Here is a 24,263-nt window from a genome sequence, read left to right on the forward strand (position 1 = left end):
TCCATTTGTCATGAAAGCCCAACCTACCAAACATGTACAAGAGAAACTTCCAACAAACCGAATTGTAGGTTTTTTCATATTCAACCTTAAAAATCAGACACTTTGCTTCTTTCTTCTGACTTCATCAACAACCTCATTTGCTATCATAGAACTATGCAATAGACTTATCCCCCCCCCCCCCCCCCAAAAAAAAAAACAACGCTTTATCTCTCATAATCACCCCATGAAGCACACTTTGTAGTCTCCTTGCCAATATTTTCACCACCACTTTATACATACACCCCACCAAAGAGATGGGTCTATAATCACCCCACCCTTATGGTTCCAAAGACTTGGGAATAAGGGTGATGAAAGACGCATTGATACCTCTAGGAAAAGTATCAAACTTATGGAAGTCATTATGAAAGTTGACCACATCCATTTTCAATATCCTCCAAAATTCCTTATGAATCTAAAGTTATACTCATATGGTTCTCACCCTTTAGAGTTCCTGCATTCCCATATAATTTCCTTTATCTCCTCCTCTCAAGACCTTTAAATCAACATATCATTGTCCTCATTTAAGATCTTCTCAAAAAGTCACATCATCTAATTTATGCCTTTCCTAATTATCTTCACTAAATCTTTGTTTGAAGAAGAGACAAACATTTTCTTTCACCTCTTTAGGCTCCTCCTACCAAATTTCTCCGCTCATAACCCCTCTAATCATGTTTTTTCTCCTCCCTCAGTTCACCATGATATGGGAGTATTTTGAATTGAAATCATCTTCTCTAAGTCATTTTACTCTAGACTTTTGCTTAAGAAGTGATTTCTTATACAAGACATTTCTCTAAAGAGGATTATCGCACTGATTAAGTAAGCATTGAGCTTCATCACGAATTATGGTTTTTATTTTAAATGGATACTAATTTCTTATTATCTATATAATTATTCTTTGAAAATATTAAATAACATTAATATTATTATTACTACTATGACTATGATTATGAACCATGGACCACATGAAGCACTAAGCATGTTTTGGATACATAAGAATTAAGAAAAGTAGAGCTTCTTTTTTCATAAACAATTTAGATCTTTTAAGTTAATAATGTAGAAAATTATTAAAACTTTAATCAAATTTATAATTTATTTGCTGTAAATCTACTTTAATGATATACATTTCGAATAACAAGTAAAAAACACTTTAATTTAATTAAAATGAAAGCATAAATTTATGCAATAAAAATATTATATAAAATAAATTTGTTAACTTTACAATAAGTATTTTAAAAATTAATTCAAATAATTTGTAGTTGATTAATAGTATAACTATTTTTACACTGAACAATGTATGAAATAAAAACTCAGAACAATCTACTTTAAAAATTAATAAATAAAGATAATCATATGCTGCATTAGTTTTTAATACTATTAACTTAAAGCAAGTTAAGCAAAACTTGCTGGCTGTGGGGTTCGAACCCACGCGCACTTATGTGCAGAAGATCTTAAGTCTTCCCCCTTAACCTCTCGGGCAAACCAGCTTGCTATTATTAGCAAGCATCAAATTAAAAATAAATATACTTAAATACTTTTCCAAAGATTTGCAGAACTGTCTAGGAAAACGCGAACCTTTACCAAATTGGCACTACACATCCCCCAATTTCGCAAACCCTCGCCGACCACATGTTACCCTAACCTTAATCCCAGTCCCTTTCCTTGTTACGATTTTCATTCGTCCACGCCACGCCACGCCTCTAATTAAACGCGGTCGTTTTCCGGTGGGGAATGTGCTTGTTCAGTTCAGAGCGGGGGAACATGCCGCTAATGCTGTCATAAACCTCAATACGTTTTATGCCGGTTAGGTATCTGGTTGCTCTGTTATTTTTTTTGGATCTCTGCAACTTCTCATTCGTGTTAAAATGTTTGATAATTGATGACAATCAAATACCTTTTTTTTTTTTCTTTTCTAGTGTGTTTGGAAACCATTGAGAAGTATAAAATCACATTTGAGATGTATAAGTATAGCTGTTAACTTTTTTAAATCACATTGTGAAAACCAAACACATTATTTCCCAATGACGAAAATTTTAGTAATCTGAAGGGGGGCGTGGCTTTTACTTCTCAAAAATCAATAATGGGGCTCCCTCTCGCAACTTGGCAACCCTTGTTGCTACAAAGGTTGAGAAACCCATTTGATTTTCATGCCATGCCCCCTCCCATGTCGATGCTTGGCATTCCGAGGGATTTTCAACTTTTTCTCTCCAAATTTCATGTAAGACTTTTATTTATTTATTTGTTTTCAAATCTTACCTTTTTTTCAATTACACAACAAATTAATTTTGGTACAAGATTACATGTATTCTCTCTTCTAGTGATTTCATCTATTTAAAGTAAGATCATTATGGATAGCAAAATTCTCTTGTAGTACTAGTTAAGCTCGACTTCATGCCAGCTGATCCGTGCTCACGGTGATGCTACAAATTTACTTTGAATACTGAATTATAATTTTGAAGTTTCTTTAGTCTTCCCTATTATTGTTCAAGTATTTAAAGTTATTAATTCATTTTAATTACTCACCCGTCATTAAAATTGTATAACAAAAACCAGCATGATTGAAATTATATAATTTTCAGAAGTAAAATGAATTTGTTATAATTTGGATTAAATTGATTTTGTAGAATAGTCTGATGTTTTACAGTTGTTTTCTTTATACTTTTGGAGAATCTGTAGCCCAGAGAACAAGGCTTATTCGTAAATAAAAAATGCCCTGTTAAATTGGAATGATACCCGAAAATGTATGTGATATTGTGGTGTTATGAATATGTACTGTATAAGAGGTATGTGTTCTGTAATGCTGCCTGGAGACGTTCAGACGCATATTACAGTTATTTTGCCTGTTTGTACCCCAGAAAAAGTGTGCACATACTTTGGTTTGGTTTGGTTTGTATAGATATACGCATAAATCATTTTTTACATTTGAGACAGCTGAACTTTAACATGAGTCGGCGATGATGCAATGAGGTGGGTGTTGCTCCAGGAGTAAATGGCCTAATTGGTACCCGGAGGCCGGAGCAGCATGGCGGTGTTGGCAAGGTTATTGACAGCAGACATGATTTCAATGAGGCCCACTTATTGAGCGGGGAAGAGCTGCAGGGAAGGGCTGGATTTGCGACTGATTGAGCAGAGGAGTGGTGATGACTGTCACATGATGGTCGCCTGAGGCAAAGAGGGATCACATGCCCTGCTGCCAAGTATGGAATGAAGTGAAGTTTAAGTGGTCGTCGTTCTAGATCCATTAGGGTGGCTAACACAAAAAATTTGCCCTTTCACTCTTTGCTTTGTAAATCAAGATTGAAGATAACAAGAGAACTACATAATAGAGATTTTAATCTTTTGTAGTCGTTGTTTGATTTAATATAGTTATTTTCTTTATTAAATACTTAAAATATGGTTTTAGTCCTTTAAATTTGGATAATTATGTTTTGAGTAAATTATATTTACATTTCATGTATTTTTTTCAAATTACATCCGATATTTTTTTTTTTGCATCTTAAAAAATTTCCTTAACTGTTTACTTCACATTGTATCTAGATTTTCTTCCTCTTAAACACTATTTAATAATTTAACAGAAAGTAGATACATGTTGATCACATAATTTTTAATGAAAATTTATGTTTAAAATACTTGCATCTTTTCCCTCTTAACTCCATAAAAGATATGATATTATTTTCAATTTTTTACTTTTTTTCTCTAATTGGACGTGAATTCAACTTTTTGTTGAACTTGAACTCATCTTGTTGGTACGCATGTTTAACACTTTTTTTTTTTAGTTCAATTTTTTTGGCATGTTTGGTTGTTGTGTTTTTGTTAGAAGTGTTCTCAACAATATGATTATTTGCTTCAAATTTTAGTGTTTCATTGTATTGTGTTTTTAACTCTTTTCTTTGAAATATTCATTTTTTATGGTTGAGTGTTTGATATAATGTTTCAATCAAAAGTTATATTAAAGGAAAATTTGTTATTGTCTTAAGAAAAGTTCATTCATAAGGTCAATTATTAATTTGTTATTGAATATTTAACAAGGATGTTAGGACAATTTCGTCTACTCCATATTTCAACTGACGTTAACAAAATATGGTAAAAGCAATGTAAAAAAGGGAAGAGTATCGGGTGCAATTTGAGAAAAACACATGGGGTGCGAGTGTAGCAAAAATATTAGGACAATTGATGTTAGTTAAAGAACAAAAGGGATAAAAGTAATGTAAAAAAAGGAAGGAACATCGGGTGCAATTTGAAAAAAAAAAATAGGGGATAAGAGTGTAATTTATTATTATTTTTCTATCGTATAAAAATAATTTATTTTTATCAGTCCCTCAATTTTTTTAAAAGTTACTTTTAGTCCCTCTTTATTCAATGTATTCATCATTTTTTTAATTTGTAATGATTTTTAATAATCAAAATTATTTATAATTTTCTTAAAATAATTTTTGGTGATTTTAAAGCGTAAGATATTTGACTCTGATTTGGTGACCTTTTTACATATTCTTAATGGTTTTAAAGAAGAAAAATAAAAAGATTGTCAAAGATTATTTTTAAGAATTGTCATAATTTTTATTTATTGGGGTTGTTTTAAATTGTCAAATATTATTTTTAAGGAAATTAAATTACAAAGAAAAACATTTTTTTCAGTGATAAATTGTTACAAATTTAACATTATTAACATAAAAAATAAGATGAATTAAAAGTAACTTATTTGAGGGACTAACAAAAATAAATTCTTTTTTAAATGACTAAAAACATAATTATTCATATTTAAAAGACTAAAAACATATTTAAGTCTTAGATATAGTTTGAATCCAAATGATCAATGTATGGTGTACCAATTAATCAACAATCCAGTATCATTAATATAGTCAAATGAAACTAATTAAGAAAATTAAATATCCAACATATCAATTAATTAGTTTGCAATAAAATATAATTAGTACTAATTAATATTTAAAGTTGCATTTATCAATAAGATTGAATTATAATGCACTAATTTGTATAAAAAATATAATATTTATAAATTTTATGTATGGTAAGATTTTTTTATTTTATTGAATTTTTTTGTTAAGTCAATTTTTATGAATACCTTCTTTTCTTACTAAATTTCAAATTATTTCTTTTAACTTTTTTACATAATATTGTTAATTAAATGATTAGATATATATTCTATGATTTGTTTAAGTAAATTGTTATAACTAAAAAAGAGATATTACTTTAGTGGAATAAGATAAAAAAATATCTAAATTAATATATTAATAGACTATAATTATCCCTTGCTTGAGTCAACTAAGAGTAACATGGATCACAAATTTTTTCCTTCAGGTATTTAATATAGTTGAATATCAAGATTTATACTCAAGACCACTACAATGTCCGTCAAGGCCCTATGTCTTAGTTTACATCAAACCTAGATCAAATCAAACTTTTTTAGAAAGTAAATTAAGTTAATGTTTTTATTAAAACTTACTTAGTTAACAAGGTGAAACTCTTGTGAATAAGTTAAAAAGACTCTCAGAATGGACTAGAATCTAGAGTTTGATATTTTTAACTAAATGAATTTTAATATAAAAGCATTGAGCTGATTTTTTTTCTTCTAAAGAAGTTGGTATGGACTTGATATTGGCTAAGCTATAGGCTTGTTGTTGTAATGAATTAAAAAGATGAATTAAGTAAAAAAAAAACATTAAAATTTGTAATTTCCAAACTTTTTGATCATTTTAAATTTTAGTACACGCAATGGACTCCAACCAAAGTCATGACTAAAAGACATGACACAAGCAAAAAAGAGTGCGTCACAAGTATGTTATTTACTAAATAAATTATGAAAAAATGATTATATATTGATAATGTAAAACTATTTTATACTATCATTCAACAATAAATTATTATTTATGTATAAAAAAACTATCATTTATGACAAGTTTATTAATTTTTATAAAATTATCTTAGAAGTTATACAAATAATGATTTATGATAGAATGACTTAAATTATTTATAGTACCACTAAACTTTTTTAAAATAATAACTTGAATAATCAAATAACAACAAGTAGGATAACTTCAATGATCAAATACCAACAAATCATTGGTCCGAGTTAAATTAATTTTAATCTCCTGAAACAAGATTTTGAGTTTGAGCATTGTAGATGAAAAATATATGATTGAAAATTTTTTTTATCATAAGTGACTAGTCAAGTTTTTCCATAAATATTAATCAATGACAAAGCTAATAGATATTTCACACTAATATAATGATAAGACAAAAAAACTTGAATTATCAAATCACAAACATTAATATTTACATAAAATTCCATAAAACTTAATAAATTGATTATGGTATTATATAAAATCAAATTTCATTCAGTATTTAATTAATTAATCAAAATATGTACCTTTTATAATTACCTTAATTTTATAATTATTTATTTTCATGAATTAAAATAAAATAAAATAATTAGCATAATTTCGATAGGAAAATAATCAATACAATGTTGCCTATATAACCAAACAAACCTTATTTATAATGATATAATTGATAATTATTTTTAAAAGAAATTATCAAAAGTTAAAAATAATCTACGATCACAATATGAATTTTTATCATAAATTAAAATATAATTTATATATTAAAATTAGTATTTAGTTTTGTCGTCAACTTAAATAAAATTAATCTAAATAAATTTCCGCAGATTTAACAGAACTATCTAGAAAGAACCTATCCTTTACCATCCCGGATTCTCCCTGCCACTACAAATTCCCAACTTCGCAAACCCTAGGCAGCAGCAGCAGCAGCAACAACAACAGCAACGAAGAATTCGAAGAGAAATCAAATCGAATCTCATTTGATCTGTGTGTGGTTGCGGCGGCGGCAATGGCGGAGCACTTGGCATCGATATTCGGGACGGAGAAGGACAGGGTGAACTGCCCGTTCTACTTCAAGATCGGCGCGTGCAGGCACGGCGACCGGTGCTCGCGTCTCCACACGAAGCCGAGCATAAGCCCCACTATTCTCCTCTCCAACATGTACCAGCGCCCTGACATGATCACCCCCGGCGTCGACGCCCACGGCCACCCCATCGACCCTCGCAAAATCCAGGACCACTTCGAGGAGTTCTACGAAGACCTCTTCGACGAGCTCTCCAAGTACGGTGATATCGAAAGCCTCAATGTCTGCGACAACCTCGCCGACCACATGGTACGTCCCCTAACCCTAACCCTAACCCTATTCTCGTTTTTCTCATTTTTCATTCGTCCAGGCCTCTAATTAAACGCGGCCGTTTTCAGGTGGGGAATGTGTACGTTCAGTTCAGAGAGGAGGAGCATGCCGCTAATGCTGTTAGGAACCTCACTGGAAGGTTTTATGCAGGTTAGTTTTCTCGCTTTTTCTTTTTTGTCTGCAATTTCTCATTCAAAATGTATGTATGAGGTTGATGAATGCACATGATTCCGTGTGCTTAATTTATATACTGAGATGTAATTGTAATTCTTTTTGAAGATTGGATGCGAAATGTTGGTTTTTATGGTTGCAGGTCGGCCAATTATTGTTGATTTTTCGCCGGTGACGGATTTCCGAGAAGCTACTTGCAGGCAGTATGAGGAGAATACTTGCAACCGTGGTGGTTATTGCAACTTCATGCACTTGAAGAGAATTAGCAGGTATTGTTTTTTCTTCGGTGTTTAATACTTGCAATATTGATTGCGTGTGATCGGGTGAGTGTTTGCTAAATTAATTTTGAACTAAATGGTTTTGAAGCTTACAATTTTTTTTTTTTTTAAGTGAGTGATTTATGCTTGAATGTTTTTATTCTAAAAGCTACTTACCAGTAAAGCTCAATATAGAAATCCAATGCGAAAAGCAATGAAGTTACTTGAACTCAAAATCAATTCTGGAAGACTGGAATCAAAGATGTGAACATTTATTTATAATCATGTTAGCTAGTATGTCAATGTGATTCTGGATCATATATTGTGCATCCAAATATGCTTCAAAACTTAAAGCTTAAATTTATTTGATCTATGATATGTACAGGGAATTGAGGCGTCAGTTGTTTGGGAAGTCCCATGGAAGGCACAGCAGAAGCAGAAGCAGGAGTCCTTACAGGCATCGAAGCCATGAGGAGCGGTCTCATCGAAGTCATAGCAGAAAGTATGATGACAGGGACCACCATCATGAGAGTCGCAGCAGGAGACACAGGAGCACAAGTCCTAGACATAGGAGAGGACGAAGTCGCAGCCGAAGTCCTGGAGGGAGGAGGCACCATAGTCCGGTTAGAGATGGCAGTGAGGAGAGACGTGCCAGAATTGAGCAATGGAACAGGGAGAGGGAAGACCAAGAACCTGGGTATAAGGTTAATGCTGAGGAAATCAATAATGGTAATGCTAGCAAACATCATGGGCATCAGCAGCAGGAGCAGGAACCGCAATCACCTCAGGAGGGACAATGATCTGTTTATGTTGTAATGGTTTGTGCTCTCTCCCTTTTGTTTGCCTATTCATTTAGACCTTGGCAAGAGATTTTATTCTAGCATAGGCCACCCATAGAAAAAATACAGCTCACCACCCATTTTCCGCTGTGCAGGTGCACTGCTCTAAGATATGGAATGTGTCTCCTTCTTCCTTCCTCCCTCCCCCCTTTTTACTTTTGAGATTTTTTACATTTTTTTATTGTGCATGGTGTTTGATTGTGTGTGGATGCTTGTGCTATAACTATGTAGGTTTCCCAAAATATTTCACTGCTTTGAACCATGTTTTCAATATTCTTCAAAGCTAGTTTTGTTGCACTCTTTATTGATAGAATGTATTAGAGATACTGAGTCCTTTCTTGTTTACACTGTATGTATGAAGAACAGCTGAAAATGTGTTAAGATGATCTTCCTGCCTTGTGTTTTTCTTGCAAGTGCCTAATTGTCCTTTGGCAAGAGTTCTTGCAGGTTCTATCTTTCAATATTGTTTTCTCTTTTGTTTTCATTCATTGCTGTTTATTTCTTCAGAGGTGGTGTCAGTTTTTCATTCACTTCCCCGCCATTCACAGATTACAAAATAGCCTTACAGCATTATAGCTAATATAGTCCTTACAGCAATGTCCCTTTTCTCAACCGGTTAATTATTAACATTCCAACGTATGTTGCTCTTGTATGCTTGTTACTGTGGTTGATTTGCAGTTGTTGAATGTATGCATTATTTTACAGTCAGGTACACTGATCAACATGAAGACTAATGAACGAGCAGTTTCAACTCTTTGATAGGGGTTTTTGTTTTCAATGTTTAATTAATTTTTCCTCTTGGAATATGAAGTAGCATGATCTTACGCTGTTATGAGTTTTGCAGGTTCAGGTATCCCTGCTTCTTCTAAGAAACGAGCCCTTTAGTTAATTGCAGTTTACCGTGGAATTTGTGTACAGGTTCATGGCTTGCTCTTTGAGGATGTTTTAACGGATCTTTCAGCTGGCAAGTAATCGTGTTTGTAGGAGAAGCCTTGGCTGGTTTACTTGCTGCATTTGTGCAGGCTCTGAGGAAGATGGCTTCATTTTTATAATTTTATTTAGTTTTCTTTTTCCTGGCATATTAGGATTTTTTTAGTGTGTAAACCTTCGAACCCAATTGTGCGCTTGTAAAATTGTTACTTTGAGGAAGCAGCTTTTGAACGTTTAATACATTATCGACGTGCATGCATTTCCTTGATAACCTTGTGTTTGGATGGCTAGATGACTGGGCTAGTAAGGAAGAACTGTTTTTTTTTGGGGGGGAGGAGGGAGGGCACTAATCAAAAGAAAAATGTTTTTTTGGATAACTTTGAGTTCTCTACAACTTGAGAGAGAGAAAAAGATAGAAGAGATAAAAACAAAAGAGAGTTGTTGATTAGATGTTTGAAATTTTAGGTTGTTAAAATAGATTTAATCAGAATTATTTTTCTATAACTTAGTGATAGATATAGGTATATTCATTCAAATTAATCTTATTTATATTTAATTTGATTTTTTTTTTGGAGAAATAGATTTTTTTTTCCATAGAATACGGTGGGCAACGTTAATTGAAAAACTTTGCTATTCTTTTTTAGAGAAAATGACTATTTTTTGGTCCTTCAATATGTAATTTGATAATGATTTAATTTTTAAAAGAACAAAAATTGATTTAATCACTGATGTGTGAAAAATATGATAATTATGTTGTGTTTAACGCTTTAACTTAATGATAAATTGGCTCCTGAATCTTAAAGTTTTGCCAAATTAATTTTCATAATATACAGTTTAATATTAAATTATTCATTTAGTATTACGATATTTAGTATTGCAATTTAAAAATAAAATGATATAGTAGAACTAACATAATCTTTACACATCCAGGAAAAAAAAATATCATTTAGAAATGTTATTGTTAACGGTTTCATTTGTGTTCCTTGAGAGGGGGAAAAGAAAATTACGTATGACAAATTGTAGGTTTTAATTCACAGGTAAGTGCAAGTGCAGGTTTTTTATAAATGTTTTTTGGATCCATTATTTGGAAGGAAGATACCCCTTCCAAAAAAAATGAATTAAAAATTATGCATGGCTCGCGATAGTCTTGACAAATTTTAGGCTGTCTTAAACTAGGCGAATTTAAATGTAGGCTTAAACTTTCATAGCCCAACCCTTGGGCTTAAATTATTTGGTCTTTCGTTTGATTGATGTCATCTTTCTCTCATCTTTGTTATCCAATAGAAATTGAAATTTAAAGGATTACTTATTACAAAACATAATTACATATATTGTATAAATATTAAAATAAGATTAATGTATATGAATGTACTCTATGTTGAAAAAAAGTCTGACATCAGATCGGATGAGGAAAACAAGAATATATAAGTTGTGTTTAAGAGTCTAGACATTTTTTAAAACAAGCCACACTTATATACTTTTTCCCCCGTTTCTTCTTCTCATCTAATGTGACTTTTTTTATTTTTTAATATTTTAAAAAAAATCAAGTTTCATATTTATCAGAGATATTGTCAAGATAATATATTAGTTGTATGGACAACCTTCTATTAGCTAATTTGTAAAATTGAGTTAAGTTAAAACCTATATTTGAATGCATCAAAGCCTATCCAATATTATTAATTCACCTATCCACGCACCAAGTTCAGGGGCATAAGAGAGTATACTGAGAAAAATTCACCTATCAACTTATATATGTTTCAGGTTTCTGAAAAATTGACATTTTATTTTGGGTTTGTACTAACTTTTTCATTCCATTGAGTTTCTTAATAAAATAATAAAAAATCATCTTTGGTTATTGATATTTTATTTGTCCTTCTAATGTATTTATTTTTTCATTTATGTCTCTAAAATATATTTATCACTTTTGTTATTCCCTATCAAATAACTTTAAAGGAACTAATACAAAATAACAAAATATTATGGGGACTAACATTATCTCCTATTTATTTTATTGGCTCACAATATTGTAATATCTCTTTTTACCATATATTTAATTGTTTCTCATTTTACCGCCTCTCAACTGTACACTCTATAAAGCCCCTCCCTGCTACACAAGACTCTTGATTGGCATTGCAAAGGTGAGAAACTGAAGCAATAAACATCTATTAAGAAACAACCGTTTTGCCAATTTTATTGTGTGAAACAACTCAACAGTATGTTTTATTGGTAGTATTATACCTTTTTTTTTTTTTAATTTGAAACGCAATTGTTTCCTCTTTTCTAAACAATCATAATAGTACTAGTAGCACATAACAAAGACTTTGGTGAAAAACAATTTGATTTTATAAATAAAATTTATCTAATTTTTCTTTTTGCAATTTATGAAACAATATTGCATATTTTTGTCTTACCACCCCAATTTATCATGGAAAAAATCATCGTGTAATATTCTCGAAATACCTATGAACAAGCTTCACTTCATCAGAATAATACCAAAAGTTAAAAAAGAGGATATTTTTACACGTACTAATATTTTTTGAGAGTATCGTACTGTATTATCATTTATCTGGAAACCATAGAACAGGGAGTTATTCCCTAGACTCATTGAAAATAATTTGATTTGTACACAAATTACACATAAAGCTGACAAATTATCGTGACAGTAACCAATTTTGCCTTTTGCAAGTTTATTACGTTGTTTTTTAATTGTGACAGTCTTCAGACTTACATGTGGGAAGTGTGTAGCATGGAGGGGATAGTTCTGTTTTGAGAGGCGGTGAACTGTGAAACGATTTTTACTAGTAAAGAGAGAAATTACAGTATTGTGAGTCTATATAATTGCATTTTTCAAAAAAATCATAATCAATTAGGTAGGTCATTAATGGTTGAAAGCGAGTATTTAATCGAAACCCTTTTAGAAAAATAGGCAAATTTAAAACACTGATAATTTGATGACATTTAGAAATTCAAATGTGAACTTAAGTTAAAGACTTGAAATTATAACAAACTAATATTAAGAGTAACTAAATTTTATTATATAAGGACTGAGTTTGGGCATAGTTATACTCAATGTAGGGCAAGCCAATGTTTTTCTTTACCAAGCTCGAGAAGGGAAGGCACCTTTATAGAACCCATATATCCTCACCAGCATAAATTTAATATAAACAAAGATAAGCAGCAAAAGATCTAACCGCAATAATCTTAGATAATAATTGAAGTTCCCAATAAAATATCAAACAAAACTTCCGAAACATGCATTCACCTTGACACCACCACGGTTTACTAGGCCAAAAACAAGGACAGATGCCTAACGTCCTTAGGATACTCACTCTATTACATAAGCCAAAAATAATACATGAAAGACCTGGTTAACCAACTGCAAAAATATCACTGACCACCATGCTTTGCCTTGTTATGTTGTTGCAGACCACTTTCAGAGTTGAAAGACCTGGTTAAAACCATTTTTTTTTTAAAGAAAATCAGTCACGATCCAATTTAACAAAACAAAGCTTAGGGTTTTGATAAAATCATACTTGCTGCAGCTTTTGCAAGAGAGTCCACCAGACATGGGAGTCTTGGCTTCATTGTTGGGAGTCTTGGCTTTGGCTTCACTGCTGGGAGTCTTTCCACCTTTCTTCGCAGGGTGAGGAGTTGCTGTATGTCCACCTTTCTTACCATCTAAAACACAAATTAAAGCAGAGATTACTAGTGTATAATAAATAGATATAAACAAGGAGAATTAGTAGAGTGACCAGACTCCAATTTAAAATTAACACCTGACACTCAACCACTACTGTATGCAAATGTAAACATATTCACTGACACATGCAAGCATACATTTACAAAGATTTAGCACTATATCAAGTAACTATGAAATACAAGCTTATCCAATTCCACATCGAGAAAATCAGAACTGTCAGTACATATATAATTAGTCTCACCAGTCTTTTCAGGAGTGGCATTCTTAGCTTTCTTGGAGGAAACTGGAGTTTTTGATGCAGATTCATTGGGTCTCTTCTTTCCTAGATCTGCCTACAAAACATGAAGTCAAGTACAAAGATATTTGCTAAGTTACCCCATTACAGCCAGCAACCATTACCATCATAAAAAAAAAACACATTAAAGACTATGCCATTAACCCAGTACCTTCTTATTCTTAGGATGGGTTTCTTCATCATCATCTTCTTTGTCATCACTCTCATCATCACTGTCACTATCAGCATCCTCCATCTAAAAAGATCAACAGTGAAAAGTTACAAATAAATCTTGCACCCAAAGTTTAAAGATCAACAGTCAATTAGAGTTTTCTTTGGATTTTTATATTATGTTCTCCCATGTGGTTAATGGAACTGTAAAATAATTATTTACAGTTCCATCTTTTCTTGGGTTACAAGTTGTTGTTACTATTTTGAAAAAATGTAATTAAGAGCAGGTTGATACTATTCACAAATCTGGCTTCTACTTAAAAATGCAAATTCTTTAAAGAGCTAATTCCTTTGTTCTGAATGATGTACATAGATTTATAAGCAGTACTTGAAAGAAAGCTCTAGATTAACTTGATACAAGTGGCATTTCAAATGCAAAGTATGGACGTAAAAAAACTACTGCAGGGTATGGAGCTAGGATTGGACTGATTCATGTTCAATTGAAAGTCTCATTTTAGGGCCATCGCTCTCCACAACATCATAACAGAATAGCAAAAGAAATAAGAACCAGTTATAACATGTAAACATAAAAAAAATTAGCTTGCAATTCAAACTTCTTTTTCTTGTGTCTTTCTCATTGTAAGGAAGAAAGATGAACATTACAAAACAAAACAATTAGTTTACAGTTCCATCTTTTCTTGCAGAACCACTTAGGCAGCAAAAGATCAAGACATTCTCTTTATTGAAGATATCATGAATATTCTAGACTAAATACAAAAGCACCACAAACATTTTTCAGCAAAAGTATCTCATTGTGTATATTGGACAAAATGGACTTCATGTCCCACAAAAAATAAACAAGTAAAAAAATCACAGCAAAAGCAATTCAGTACCTCTTCATCAGAACTTCCAAAATCATCATCTTCGTCAGAATCATCATCAGAGTCCTCTTCATTGTCTTTTTTCGGTTCAACAATCTTGACTTGTTTTGCTGATGCACTAGCCTTGGCAACAGCTTTTTTAGATTCAGGTACCTTCAACTCTTCAGCTTTTGTTTCAGGTTTTCCTAAACATAAGATATAAGCCAATTAGTCACCTATCTAGTAACATAGACAGCAAACAATAAACTTAGTATTAAGAAGGTACCATTCTCTGCTTTAAGCAATGGAACATCCTCTTCGCTATCTGTCCAATTAAAAAAAATGAAAAATGTTCTGCCAAGTAAAAAAATCCAAATATAATAACAGGTCTAAGGTAAATGTTTGAGCCTCACCAGTAAATTCATCCTCCTCGCTAGTGCCAGCAGAAACACAACAGAAGTCAAGGGAAAAAAATGAAAAAAAAAAGCAATGACAAATATTAAGCTAGTAATCTAACAGATTTCAGTTTGCAATAATTCATTTGTATATAGCTCCAAATAAACATGGGACATTAAAATATTAGTTTTAACAACAATAAGTAATTGACAAGGATATTCATCGCCAGCATCATAAAATGCCTTGTATCCACAGAAATGAACACTGGCATTCTTTGAGTTGTGGGAAAGCTCAAACTCCTTTTCCAAAACCAATTCCAGAGGTATTTGAGGAATTTTCTCCCTGGAAAGGGTTCCCAAGACAAATTTCTGTTGACCAACTTTCAAGTAGAGAACAACTGGTTCATTTGATTTGTCTTTCTTTGCCTCACCAAGAGCAGCCTACACAGTAACACGTCATATATGTTGTCCACGCAGACAAAAAAACAAACACACAAAAAAAAAAACAGAACAACCCTAACCTGAGAAAGGTGTATGCATGCCTCGAATTCGGCTGGATCTACCTTAACAGACTCACCAACCTTAACCTCGGCACCTAAATCAAAAAACAATGTATCAGATGCTGCTACATAAAACCCTAATACAAATTAATGAGCACACGTATTCTTATTGTTGCATTATAAAAACTCACTGACCACATACATAAAAAAAAAAAAAAAAACATAAGAAAAAACGACGACAAAAAGAAAAGTACGGCAGGTATACATAAATTCGTGTTAATGTGTATGACTGAAGAAAAAGACATTTATTTAACAATCGTTCAGACAGTGGCCAGAGAAGAAAAAATAACAAATTAGAAAAAGAAAAAGATAAATAAGAGAAGGTTGCTACCCCAAAACTCCATCGTAGGAATAGAACAGAGAAAGATACGCGATATGGCGCCGGAAGCGGAAGGCGAAGTGAGGGTTTGGAAGGGTTTTTGAGATTATTTATAGCCGTGAATGAGAAAAATGAAGGTTTGTATTTTGGGTGGGTTGTGCCGCGCCAACTAGGGTTTTTTTAGGGGTGTTGGTAAGTGCATCCAACATTAAAACAAAATTTTAAAAAGTTCTTAACTGTTTTTTGTTTATATGTTAATCCATGTGAATAATACAGTCATAAGTAAAATAATGGTCCAAGTAAGAGTCAAAATATGTGACTTTCACATTATTAACATGATACTCTAACAACTGAGTTAATAAACTAATTATATTATAAAATAAATAATGTTATTATATATAACACTAAAATTGGTTTATTAATTTAATTGGTTAGAGTATCATTCTGATAAGCCTCAGTTGGTTGTTAAACATTTCGTATCCATTTTAAGGAAGGACAAAGCGGGAAGATTGTGCAATTGCTGGATGTATCAGCAATTTTGCTAGGTGCAGATAGGAAGACCCCTTTTTTAGGCCTAAGCCTCTTTTCATTCTCCTTTTTTTTTTTTTTCTCACAGTTCTTATGCATTTGGGTCTGTGGGCCGTTTCTATTTTTGGGTCTGCTTAATGCATCATACAATTTGAGCCTACTATGTGTTGCGAGGCGTGCTAGGCCTTTTTCAGTGAAGTCATGGTTCAATGCTTACGTGCATAATTTACAAATAATAAAAGTTTAATTTTGTTTTTGTCAACCACAAACAGTTTAATTTTGTTATAATGTTAGGTAAAGAATTTTTTATCATAGCAATCCGTGATTAAAATACTTTTTAATTTGTTTACATGTTCATTCACCGTAACAAATTTATTAATAATTTTCAATTTATTCAAATATACACAAAAAAAAATACCACCTCTTTATGTATACTTAATTTTCTTACATTAAAAAACAAATCCAAACCGTGTTCCTCGCCACACAGGAAAGCGGAAGCAGAAGCAATCTCTCCGTTAAACAAGGAACGTGTCAACTTCTATGTTACGCGGTTAATTTAACAAAACATTGCATAGTTTTCGTTAATGGGGAATTCTTGTCACAGAGGAAAAGGACAGATAAACTTTACAAATACAAAGGAAAGAGAAAATGAACCAAATTAAGGAACTATAAGATTATACATATAATTTTTACAATTTTGCAATTGAAAGCTTTAACATTACCATGTATGTGTTTAAAAATCATACATGCTATTTTACAATTTTGCTTTGCTTACACACAAATCTCAAACCCTGTACCTAATTGCCAAGCCAACCTATTATTTTTTACAAGTAACCGGCCATTCATTCTGGGACAAATAAAAAAGACATTTCAATTGAAATAAAATAACAATAATGACTAATCAACCAACCAATCACATCATGAACTGCATGAGTTTGAACCAAGCAAACCCACCACCACCACCACCATATCCCTCCCTCTCTTTCTCTGCCTCTTTCGCACAAGACGCAAACGACGTCGTTACGCCATCTTCCACTGTTGTAGCTGGCTTTCTCGGACATAGAAAAAAGTTCCTAGATCCAAGCTCTAGCAGCTTCTCCTTCCTATCCAAACCTGAAAAGAAAAACAAAAAATTAACATCACAACAACACAAATCCAAATCAATTGATTTTTCAAGAGAATAAAAAGAAACCAAAGGACTAGTTAATTTATGAATAAAGTTAGAGGTAGTTTAGAACTATTTCCTGAGCAAAATTACAATTTCACTTCGATAATTCGCGATTCCAACAATTATCAACGTTGAGATGAAACTCTAATTCTATGATTAGAAACTATTTATGAAATTATATCTACATTTTGTTCGTAATTTATTAGAGATTTACTTTCTAGGCTAAACTGCGAATAATGGAGGTCGAATTCGGAGACTTCGCTGGACGGCAAGATTGGCCGGCGACCTTCCTTCACGTACTGCCGCACCGCCGCCGCTATCAGGTCGCGGACGGTGGATCCCGGCGTCATCAGCACCTGCACGGGCGCGAGGCTTCTCAGCACCGTCACCTTCAGCAGCATCTTCGGCGGCTGTCTAGGCAATCCCTCCGGCATAGGCGCCGGCGCCGTTCCGGCGAGGCTTCTGAGCGACGGGAGGTCGGAAACCGTCTTCGGACGGTGGAGCTGACCGACAGACATCGCGCACTGGCCGTGGAAGGACGACGACCTTCCCCTCCGGTGACTCTCGATCTGGCCGCTGCGGCTGCTCTTGGGACTAGGCATGGAGCTAACCTCACCGAAAAAATAATAGAAATAATAATAAATAAATAAAAAAGAATATACACAGAGAAGAAGGGCGAAGTTGGAATTTCAGAAGCTCGTCATCGTTGACGCCGCGTTTGGCTGTGATGAGCTACAGTGTGTTTTGTGTTTTTTTTTTGCCTCAATCGGCGGCTATGCACGCCGACCGGGAGTTATCTTTTACGAGGAAGGTGCAACAATAAGCGAAGAGAGAGAGGCAAAGGAGGGCTTTGAAGTTTGAAGAGTGGTTGCGTTTGATGCTAATTTATACGGCCAAACGGAATATAATAAGGGATTCTTTTTTTATTTTTAATTTAAAAATATAAATAAAGAGTTCACTAGTTTATGGAGGTTTCGTGAGGAATTCGCGGAGAGCCTTCTAAGCAAGAAATGTGATTGGAGTTGAGATATGGGAATGGGTAAGCCAGATTTTGGGTGACACGTGTGAGGAGGGTAAATGTTTTGCTGTAGAAAAATTAGTTACTGCTGCGACACCAAACAAAAGTGAAAAGAATGTGGGGAAATTAATTTTAGGATGCTTGGGATAAGTCCAAAAGGGATAGGCCATTTGGGCAAGGGTGATGAACCCATTTTAAATCATAATAAATGTTTTCTCAAGGTCATTTAAACTACACAATATTTTTATTCCATTAAAATTTAAGGTACGAGCATCTTTTTGTTTGTTTATTTAAGAGTGTCTTTTATTTTTAAGGAGAGAATTTTTAGTGAAGATAATCAAAAGGGAGAGAAAGATGTGTTTCGTTATTTAATTTGTTTCAAGAAAAGAAAAGAAAAAAAATATTGCCTTATTTGATTCGTGATGAGAAAAGAGAACAAATTATTGTTCAACTTTTACTTAGTTATTAACTTACGATTTCTCGTCTCTAATTCTTCTGTCAATTTACTTTCTCGTTAATTTTTTTTAATTTATATTTTCACCATTCAAATTAATTGGTAGTTCACCTTTTCTATCAATATAGTTTTCTTGTCATTTTAATTTTTTTTAGTTTATTTTTTAGAATGTGTTTGAGAAGATATTTTAATTAATTTTTATTTTGAAAAAAAAAACTTTATTTGATCATTTAAAAAAAAAACTTATTTAATTGTTTGATAAATGAAATGTTTTTTGTTACTATTTTCTTCTTGCACCTCTAAAATTATGGTACCTTTTTTTATATCTAGTATTGGATTTAAGGATGTTTTCACAGCCATAAGTCATCAAACTAACATGTTTGGATTTGTGGGTGATTTGCTTATTTTGGGATATATTTATTCAAAGACCTTGATCACGTGCATTTTCAAACCATAGGCGTGACTATAAAAGGAATCTAGTATAATGTTACCAATTTTCATTTTATTAATTTATTGGGTGGTAATGATTAACTTTAACTTGTCTACTAATTTGTATCTTCCGGTGCAGGCCACAACTAGAAGTGTGGCTAACTAGCCCAAAAGCGCAGTGCCAATCGAATAAACAGAAATCCAAGTGATGGTGGTTACTGAACAGTCCCAGCAAAAGCCGAAGCAAGACAAAAAAAAGACACGTGAAAGGAATGGGAGTTTGGGATAACTCATTCTTGCCATTCTATGTCATTATGTCCTCAAAAGGTCCAAACATGGCCACACAAATGATCCTGATTTGATTTTTAACAATTAGTGCTCATCATGATTTGAAGGTTGTGACTATTAATATGTAAATAATTGTTGGAACATGAGTGTGATAAAAATAAAAAAGTTGAATAATTTATAAGTGAAAAAAAATCAATTCTTAAGATTTTGTGATATTAAATTTATTTATGTAATTTGTTTGGTAGTTTATTGATGAGGTTTTTTTCCAATATTTACCCTTGAGATGCACAATAATAATATAAAGAAGATGAAAATTTACTATAATGTTAAACATGCATATAGACATAGTATTTTTTATTTTAAAGGTAAAATTATATTTTTGGTCCCCCAGTTTATCTCCAATTTTGGATTTGGTTCCCCTATAATTTAATTCACAAATTTGGTCTCCCAATTTTATAAATCCCTGCAAAACTGGTCCAGGAAGCTCGATTTGGACGTTGACCGTTAACTTCAGACGTTGACTGTCACGTGTCAATGTCTGAGTAATTTCCTTTAAAAGCTTCATTTTTTGTAGATAAAGTTGTACTTTTGATCCCTCAGTTTTACTCCAATTTCGATTTTGGTCCTCTTATAATTTAATTCGCACATTTGGTCCCTCAGTTTTATAAATCCCTTTATAAATTCAGCCAAATTTTATTACTGGAAAAGTTGTATTTCAAATTTCAAACAAAAATACCATTGTCATACATAGGTCACTTAAGTAGTCGTATACGCATAATACCGCATGGAAGAGCAAAAAAAGAAAAAAAAATAGGGGGTTATTACAAAACTTGTTAAAGTAAGAGATATGAAAATTTCTGACCCAGGTTGAGATTCATGCACCACTTTCCCAAGTTGAACAACCCCGGAAATGGGAAAGAGACAAAAAGTGATTTTTCTCTGGGTTCCAAGTGAGTGAAAAACTTGCAATGAAAAAGAAGTGCAAGATTTATCAAGACCTACCATGTCTCTAGCACCAGTAGCTAAACCATTCAAAAAACAAATTTTGCAGGAACAATTTATAAAGGATTTATAAAGCTGGGAGACTAAATGTGTGAATTAAACTATAGGGGGACTAAAATCGAAATTGGAGTAAAACTGGGGGACCAAAAGTACAATTTTACCTACAAAAAATGAAGTTTTTACATGGAACCACTCAAACGTTGACATGTGTCATTGGCACGTGGCAGTCATACGTAACATTAACACGTAACAATCAATGTCTGAAGTTAACGGTCAACGTCCAAATCGGACTTATAGGACCAATTTTGCAGGGATTTACTTATAAAATTGGGGACCAAATTTGTGAATTAAATTATAGGAAGACCAAATCCATAATTAGAGATAAAGTGGGGGATCAATTTTACAATTTTGCCTATTTTAAATTGTCTAGTAATTTGCGTGAGTTGAACAAGTTGGACTGTTGGAGGCTGTGGAAACAATTTCAGGATAAGCTTGTTACTGTGGTATTAAATAGGCTATTTGCCAATATTCTCTTCCCCACAATTCCCAACCTATTCGATTGCATATGGATACATGGATCTCTATCTGCATTATGAACTAAACATTCGCATACGCAACAGCAACACAAACTTAGAAAACAGTAACTAACATTAGGTATAGTTTTTTAAATGAGAGAATATACTCCGTGATAGGTGATAATAAATGATAGAAAAGTAAATATAATTGTTAATATAATATGGGAGAAAAAAAGATTTAAAAAAATAATAAATGTTAATTACATGCTTAGAGCGGAGAAATGTTCACCAATCAATACACTTTTGAAATATTTAAAAATAACCTTTTAACATTTTCTTACACTCTTACACAGTCTTACACTCTTACACAATCAGCCTCACTAATTGACTAAGATTCATTGTGGAGAATAGTTAAGGCAACGGATGAAAACGAGTAAAAGTGGGATGGAGTAGTTTGTACTATTTAAATTATTTTAAGATAAATTATTTTAAAAATTAATAAATTTATTATATATAATAAATTATGATTAAATGATTGTATTAAAAAATTTACACTACTAATATTTAATTATTTTTTTCATATCTATTTGATTGGAGATAAGGTTTGATACTCATCAGGTGAGGTGTGAGACTGTGAGAGAAATATGTAAGTAGACCCCATATTCCTTTTTTTCTTTCTTGTGGAACTTTTATTTATTTCATGGACTTTTACGATGTCTCTAGTTATTGGTTAAGGACACGATCGTAACAAATGGACGGCAATTAGTTCAAAAGATGATATGTAATAAGGGAGATGAAAGGCTGCCACGGATGCCTACTACAGTAATCAAATGACTAAGTGTTCGGTTGAATTTATTTTAAAAAATACTTATGAACAATTCTTTGAGATAATTTTAAAAAATGATTTTTTTTTAAATAGTAGTAGTACCAAACAAGCACTTGTTGGTTTAGGTCAATGAGATTCTGAATTGAGGTATTAAATTTAAGTTTTCTGAATAAAAAAAAGGAAAATATGTTTCAGAGAATTTTTCTACTTTAAATAAGCTTATTTGGTTTATAATTTTTTTGATATCAAAAGTCTCAAATTAATTAATAAAAAAAATACACAGTTTGAGTTTGTGTACTTCTGAAATTCATAAAAGTGGCAAAAACATATATAAATTAATTTTTCAATTGACTTGAACTTCATTTTAGAAACTTAAACTAAATTTGAGTAATTTTTTACTTGACTTACTATACTTGACAACCCACATCAAGTCTGAGGCAAAGCTTTTTTTGGAGAAATAATTTAATGATAAACAAATTTAAATAGTTGAAGAGATGATATAAAAAATTAAAGGATAAATTTTTTGACTATTTTTTTAAAATATTAACACAACGGCATGCAACTTTAGAAAAACAAATTTAAAAATTTTCTCTATATAATTAATATTTGCTAAATATCTTTCTCCACTCTGGGCAGCTTGCTCCGCATGATGATGCTATATTGTTGATGAGAATCATGACTAAGCTAATAAGAGTTTGGAAATACAATACTTTATGCCTTCCATCCTAAAATAATAATTGTCCTAAATTATTTTATACTAATAAAAAAATAAATAGATAAAAAATAATAATTTTATACAATTAATTTTATATCATCATTAATTTACTTATAAATGTTATTATCTATTATTAATATTATAAATTATACAAGTGAAAAAAGATAATTAATATTACATTAAAAAAAATTAAAATGATAAATATTTTAGGAATATTTTTTTTTCTTATAATGGTAAAGAGAGTAATGAATTGGAATCTTGAGCTATGATGCTTCGCTTCTGATTAGTTGGTTTCATCCCATTGTGGAAGGGTAAGACAAATGCGGTTATATTTTACTCTAAAGCCTTTTGGATTATCTTCTCATTACATAAACAAAATATCTCAGCTCAATTTCATCATCACCTTACTTATAAATAAATATATCTAGATAGTGAAGGCAACTATGTTTGAGTTATCTTTTATTTTCCCCATTCAACCATGAAAGTATCGATTTTAGTTTTTATTATTAATTTAATTCATCAATAATGTATTAATATACAACCTATCATTGCCTACCACAAACTAATGGTTTGCTGTTAACCTTGATCCTTGTAATTTGATGTAATTTTTCTATTTTCAAAATTAAATAAATTTGGTTTCTATTGATTTTTTTAAACTAAAATCCTCAAATTCTAATTTTTACCCAAAATATTTATAAATTAAATCAATTAAATCATATTCTTTCACTCACCTACCAAAAAAAATTATTTTACTCAACTCACAAACCAAAACATATGTTTTTGCTGTAAACAAAATATCTTTATGATTAAAAGTCATGAGATTAATTTTCTAGAAGTGATAATCACAAGTGGATTTTTGTCTTTTCCAATATTTTTTTTCCATTCACACAATCAAATAATTGAATCCCAATCAAAATAAAGTCTTAAAAAGAAAAACTTCAAATCCTAATATCACATCTTACAAGTTTCATCAAACTTTCACTAAACCTTCTTGCTTCTAATCTCTTAAAATTATTTTATACTTCAAATCCTAATATCACATCTTACAAGTTTCATCATTACACTCCCCTCCCCTTCCTGGAATCTTGACAGAAAGTAAAAAAATTGAGAGTTTGATATAATTAATATAACTATAGAAGATTCAAGTTTGGTTAATTTTAATAATAGAAAGATTTAGTTTAATAAAAGAATGCAATTAAAATTGCACGAGGAATCAAATAAATATTAAGGTTATTAGAGAGTTGATCATCTACGCAAATATGTTTTTTTAGAAATTGGTGACAAGGTTTGTATATAATATAGCAATAATGTACTGACAAGTAGAGTTGAATGATGATTGTAAGAGTATCTTCAACCCTGATTTTTTAGTTTTTTAATTATTTTTTCATGCAATATTTTTTATAATCTCCACCATCGTGTCATGTCACTCATAAAAAATTTATGCATAATTTTACTCAAATGGAAGAAATTACAAGAAATTTAAAAAATTCACACATTTATATTTTTTAATTATAACTTAATTATTATTCCAATTAAACAATTAATTCATTTTTTTAATTTTTATGTATACAACTAATAAATATGAATAATTGAAGAAAA

General features: G+C 31.6%; 3 protein-coding genes, 1 long non-coding RNA gene and 1 other non-coding gene across 5 annotated transcripts; 2 read left to right on the plus strand and 3 right to left on the minus strand.

Moving 5' to 3' along the window:
* Positions 1–1,440: 1,440 nt before the first annotated feature.
* On the minus strand, positions 1,441–1,523 carry TRNAL-UAA (transfer RNA leucine (anticodon UAA)). Its single transcript has one exon. It is a non-coding gene; the product is annotated as a tRNA-Leu (tRNA).
* LOC100811985 (uncharacterized) lies at positions 1,501–3,419 on the plus strand. Its single transcript, XR_417249.4, has 2 exons — positions 1,501–1,844; positions 2,968–3,419. It is a non-coding gene; the product is annotated as an uncharacterized lncRNA (long non-coding RNA).
* Positions 3,420–6,697: 3,278 nt separating this feature from the next.
* On the plus strand, positions 6,698–9,661 carry LOC100794975 (splicing factor U2af small subunit B). The gene is made up of 5 exons (XM_003540169.4): positions 6,698–7,224; positions 7,314–7,395; positions 7,559–7,685; positions 8,059–8,491; positions 9,431–9,661. The coding sequence occupies exons 1-4, from the start codon at positions 6,901–6,903 to the stop codon at positions 8,471–8,473; spliced, it is 948 nt and encodes a 315-aa protein (XP_003540217.1). The 5' UTR covers positions 6,698–6,900; the 3' UTR covers positions 8,474–8,491; positions 9,431–9,661.
* A 2,954-nt stretch (positions 9,662–12,615) lies between these two features.
* HDT4 (histone deacetylase HDT1-like) lies at positions 12,616–15,888 on the minus strand. Its single transcript, NM_001255404.3, has 10 exons — positions 15,734–15,888; positions 15,364–15,437; positions 15,063–15,283; positions 14,861–14,883; positions 14,734–14,772; positions 14,481–14,653; positions 13,589–13,672; positions 13,384–13,474; positions 12,976–13,120; positions 12,616–12,890 (listed from the first exon to the last, which is right to left on the minus strand). The coding sequence occupies exons 1-10, from the start codon at positions 15,744–15,746 to the stop codon at positions 12,830–12,832; spliced, it is 924 nt and encodes a 307-aa protein (NP_001242333.2). The 5' UTR covers positions 15,747–15,888; the 3' UTR covers positions 12,616–12,829.
* A 1,010-nt stretch (positions 15,889–16,898) lies between these two features.
* LOC100796036 (uncharacterized protein At4g22758) lies at positions 16,899–18,413 on the minus strand. Its single transcript, XM_003540171.5, has 2 exons — positions 17,632–18,413; positions 16,899–17,362 (listed from the first exon to the last, which is right to left on the minus strand). Exons 1-2 carry the CDS (start codon positions 18,017–18,019, stop codon positions 17,163–17,165), a joined length of 588 nt encoding a protein of 195 aa, XP_003540219.1. The 5' UTR covers positions 18,020–18,413; the 3' UTR covers positions 16,899–17,162.
* Positions 18,414–24,263: the final 5,850 nt, after the last annotated feature.

The sequence above is a fragment of the Glycine max genome, chromosome 12, assembly GCF_000004515.6.
Source record: "Glycine max cultivar Williams 82 chromosome 12, Glycine_max_v4.0, whole genome shotgun sequence".
NCBI classification, from domain to species: domain Eukaryota; kingdom Viridiplantae; phylum Streptophyta; class Magnoliopsida; order Fabales; family Fabaceae; genus Glycine; species Glycine max.